The following is a 5,000-nucleotide window of genomic DNA, read 5'->3' on the forward strand; positions in this document are numbered from 1 at the left end:
AGCGCTCTGGCTCCGGAAGAGCTTGTCCTCCGGACCGTTCACACACATCACTGGAGGAGACTGCAGCTCGTCAGACAAGTCCTACGACACACACACACACACACACACACACACACACACACACACACACACACACACACACACACACACACACACACACACACACACACACACACACACCGCTATCAGCCTCGTCTGACTCACACCGACAGACTTCAAGGTAAATCCTTTTAACAGACAGCTGAGTGTTACACTTAAAAAAAATAACGTACTGTATTTACAGTAAGAGAAATAAACAAAAAATAACATGCAAAAAATGTGTTTCATCATGGCAAACAGTGACCCTGTCAGCTATTTATTACAATTCTAAATACACTTATTGTATATGAAATTTTAATTAATTCATTAAATATAATAAATGCACACATGCATTATATATGTATATGTGTGTGTGTGTGTGTGTGTGTGTGTGTGTATTTAGGTAAAACGAATAACATTGTTTCACAATATAAATTTTTTCCAACAATGTAAACTTATCCTATCAGTTTTTAATTTTTAATAATCGAACGCATCCTTGGTGAATAAATAAATTACTTTTTTTGAAAGAAATTAATGCAAACTCACTGACACCAAACTTTTAGGCAGTAGTATATATTATTAATAGAAAAGATATCCATTTTAAATACATTCTGCTCTTCTTTTTTTAGCCTTTTACTGATTTACTGATAAAAAGGTTACAAAAAAATATTAAGCAGTGTTCGACATTTATTTGTTAATAAATCAGCATTTTAGAACTTTTTTTGAAGGATCACGATGATGCTGAAAATGTAACTTTGTATCACAGTAATAAATTACATCTTAAAATATATTCACATAAAACCGGCTATTTTTAATAAAAAATAATATTTCACAATTTTACGTATGTTATAAAACACAACAAAACAATAAAGGGCGTTTTCAGTCTCGTATAAGAGGTGAGCAAAGCCACAAAAATGAGCAGAACTCTGTCATTACAATTAAATCAGTCGTTATAAATCAGATCCTTCTTCAGTTGTCATTATTTGCTTCGTTTCAGCATTCGTTTCTGGTGAAGGTCTGGTGTGAAGATGACCTGGTTTTGCTCGTGCAGTGGCAGATGATGCTCCGGGGCTGACCGTGGAGCTCGAGGGACACGTGATGTGTGTGTGTGTGTGTGTGTGTGTGTGTGTGTGTGCGTGATAAAAGCACAAACACACCCCCTTTACTCCATCAACGGCGGCTGCTAACATTCCCACAACACTACGAATCACAGAGAATGTCAAACTCACCTGAGAGAACTGACCGCATCCGGATTGAAAGCATTGAGAGAAAAGCATACATTTATCACGTGCGTGGCATTTCTACTCACTTCTACACACCTGCCTTTCCGTCTTTTACAAAGATTGAGCCGCAAACAAATCAATTATAAATTAGATCAAAATATGGAGATATACTGAATCCGAATGTTAGTGGTTTAGGACAAATGTAACGCTGGAAAATATATTAGTTCATTTATCTAAAAAAAAATATCATTGCTGTAAAGCTTACAAACAGTAGAAACTGACCAGCTGCAAGTTATAGTTAACTAAGTTAATTAGGTCAAAGAAAAAACCCAACTATAAATGTTTTTTTTTTAGATTTAATTCCAAGTAAAGAAAGTTCTAGTTTTGCATATTTATACACACACACACACAAATATATATATATATATATATACACACACACACACACACACATATACACACACACACACACACACACATATATATAGATAGTCAGTGTTTGAAAAACTAAACTATGGTCTGTATGAATGAGCGACTCTTAAATCTCTGACACCAGCCCAAATCAAGCTTAAAACCCAGTTAGGTATCTAGATATCAGGTGTCACTCTGGTTTAACAGCAAACTGTGTGTGAACGCAACAACGTTAAGCCCTGAATCAGGACTGATGAATGCATTCTGCTGCTGAAGCTAACGAGAACAGACACTGAAGCGGACTGAGTGTGAACAGCAGAAGGAATGGCTCTCATCAGGATGTCGAGAGGTCTGCTGACCTGAAAAGACCAGCAGCTCGACATCATGAGAAGACAGACACTGGCAGAGAGCGAACAGGACGGCTCCGGATAATTTTATCACTGTCCTAGTTCTCCTCTCACTTCCCAGTGAGACGAATGACCCAGCTCATCCCGCTCTAGGATTACAGTAACACTTCACTTATCACACACACACACACACACAAGATCTGTGAGATGAAGAGCAGAAATTATAGGAAGATGAGTAAAGCTAGGCGACTGTGGGCTGTTGCCGGGGCGTTGCTATGGAGTTGCCAAAGTGTTGTGGGTGCCAGGATGTTGCTATGTAGCTGTTAAAATGTTGTGAATGGTTGTTGCCATGTGGATGCTAATGAGTGGCTGAAATGTGTTGCCAGACTTCCAAGAATGTTGAGTGGTTGCTAGGGTGTTGCTATGCAGCTGCTACAGTGCTGAGTGTTTGCCAGGGTGTTGCTTTTTATGGTTGGAACGTTCTGCCAGGTTTTCTAGAATGTTGTGTGGTTGCTAGGATATTGCTATGAAGATGCCATAGTGCTAATATTGGTTGCTAGGATGTTGCTATGTGGATGCTAAGCAGTGGCTTGTTTGTGTAACCAGGCTACTGAAATGCTGGGTGGTTGCTAGGGGCAGCTGCTACAGTGCTAAGTGGTTGTTAGGATGTTACTAAGTGGATGCTAAGGTATGGTTGGAATGTGCTGCCAGGCTTCTAGAATGCCGAGCGGTTGCTGGGGTGTTGTTATGCAGCTGCTATAGTACTGTGGTTGCTCGGGTGTTGCTATGTGGGTGCTAATGTTTTGTGAGCATCAGGACTGTCAGAGTGTTGCAGATTTAATAAACAAGGCTTCTAGAATGTTGTTTGGCTGCCAGGGTTATGGGATGCTGCAGCTAAAATGCCATGTGGTTGCTAATGCTGGAGATCTGCTTCAAAGGCTGTTAGAATGTTGGGTGGTTGCCAGGGGATTACTAGGCAGATGTTGCGAGTGACATGGTTGCTGGGGTCTATGCAGTTTCAATGCTTCGCCAGGCTGCTAGAATGTTGCCAGTGGTTGCCAGGGAGTTGCTATGCAGCTGTTAAAATGCTCTATGTGGTTGACAAGATGTTGCTATGGGTTTTCTAAGTAGTAGATTTAATGGATTGCCATAGTGCTAGAATGTTGGCTGGTTGCCAGGGTGTTGCTATGCAGCTTTAATGTACTGCCTGTCTTCTAGAATGTTGGGTGGTTGTCAGGTTTTGCCATGCCTGAAGCCTATTTATGTATGTTCAGTGTTTCAACTAGTTGCATGTAACATAATTGTGGAATTTAATTGAAAAGTAAATGTAACTGTAATTAGTTACAGTAACTGAGAAAAATTTTTATTAATTTAAATGAAAATTTTCACACACACACAAAAACCACACATATGTTTATGGAGTTTAGGACACATGCTTATTGGCCAACTATTTCCTATTTGGCTTTATGTCATATGCTTTATTTTTTAAGTTTTTTTCCCATGGAATTGTTAGATGCCAGTGTTTCTTGTCATAACTATGAACTATTTTAAATCTGTATTTAACCTCAGAATTCTCTCAAATAAAGTGTTATTTATTTATTTATTTATTTTTTTGTTGCCTGTGCTTTAAAATAAATTATTACAGGGCTTTGTGAAATGCTTGATTCTGATCGGTCAATCGTGACGCAATGAAATATTAAAACTATGTGTACAATTTCTTAATTCTATCTATATTCTTAATTCTATTAATTATGATAGAAATATAGAAATTTGGAAAAGCAATCAAATGTAATAAGTTACATTGATAAAGTACATGTTGAATAGGGCAACTTGCGATCTGTAACCCATTAGGTTTCCAAAGCAACCTTCCCAGCGCTGTATTTTCTATGTGCATGTATTTGTGTGTAAAATAAACGAGGTCACACCTGAGGCGCTGCGATGCTGAGAGCTGCGGTGCTCAGCTCCATCTTGTCCTGTGATTTCTCTCTGGCCAGACGCGCAGCTTCCTTCACCTCTTTAAAACGCTCAGCAAACTGCAACGAAAACACACAGTGCTGTATTATATAAGAGGTGATGCAAGTATTTGCAAACGTGTCTGTGTAGAACTATATTAAGTCGGGTTTTCCCACTCTCTTAATTTAATTTGAAGCATTTGCATCCGTGTACTCGCTGTGTAATTTCTCTATAGATGGATCATTAAAGATCACATATCATTAAAAAAAAACATAAAAATTGGACTTTTTAAAGTGCTATAGTTGGGTCCACGGTGCATAGGAAATGTGAAAAAGAACAAACAAGCACATTTCTATTATTTATTATTAATTTCTCTGCAAGCACGTGAAAAAAAAGAGATGCTCAGATTTCTTTACGTGTAAAGGGGATCTTATTTTATATCAGAAGTTTAAACTAATATGTGAGCCTGGTCTTAAGTCGCCGGGGTATATTTTTTAGCAATAGTCAAAAACACATTGCATGGGTCAAAAGGATGCCAAAAATCATTAGGATAGGACTTCATCATATTCCATGAAGATATTTAGCCCACTTCCTACCGTACATATATTAAAGCTTTGATTAGTAATATGGATTGATAAGAACATTTGATCAGATGTGTATCACGGCCAAATATTGTCCCATCTCAACAACGGAAAGCTTATTTATCATTTACAAAAATGGACACTTGTGACTGGTTTTGTGGTGCAGGGTCACATGCATAATCAGAACCAAATAGATGTTTTTAGCAGAATATACCCAAAGGCACAGCCCAGTTCTGGAAAAGGGGGTGAAGAGCAGCAGCTCGTTCGCATTTAAAGAGACGTGCGCGAAAACAGCGCATTATATACTGTAAAAGGAGGCACAATGGATCTCCTTTAAAGAAGAAATCGTTGTCCTGATGTCCGCACCTGGTGCAGCTGCTGCTCCGTGGCGAATCCGAGGCCATAGA

At 38.6% G+C, this 5,000-nt stretch overlaps 1 protein-coding gene across 3 annotated transcripts in view; it reads right to left on the minus strand.

Moving 5' to 3' along the window:
• Positions 1-5,000, minus strand: part of LOC122335615 (homer protein homolog 3) — a 29,438-nt gene that overhangs the window by 13,580 nt on the left and 10,858 nt on the right. For 2 of the 3 annotated variants that reach the window (XM_043233465.1, XM_043233467.1), the window contains 4 exons: positions 4,960-5,000; positions 3,985-4,092; positions 1,308-1,316; positions 1-81 (listed from right to left, as the gene is read on the minus strand). The exon at positions 1-81 is cut by the window's left edge and continues 53 nt beyond it; the exon at positions 4,960-5,000 is cut by the window's right edge and continues 91 nt beyond it. In XM_043233465.1, coding sequence (XP_043089400.1) covers positions 1-81; positions 1,308-1,316; positions 3,985-4,092; positions 4,960-5,000 — 239 coding nt within the window. The remainder of the gene's footprint in view (positions 82-1,307; positions 1,317-3,984; positions 4,093-4,959) is intronic. The other variant, XM_043233466.1, reaches the window with a different exon arrangement.

The sequence above is a fragment of the Puntigrus tetrazona genome, unplaced genomic scaffold (genome assembly GCF_018831695.1).
Source record: "Puntigrus tetrazona isolate hp1 unplaced genomic scaffold, ASM1883169v1 S000000837, whole genome shotgun sequence".
In the NCBI taxonomy this organism is placed as follows: Eukaryota; Metazoa; Chordata; class Actinopteri; order Cypriniformes; family Cyprinidae; genus Puntigrus; species Puntigrus tetrazona.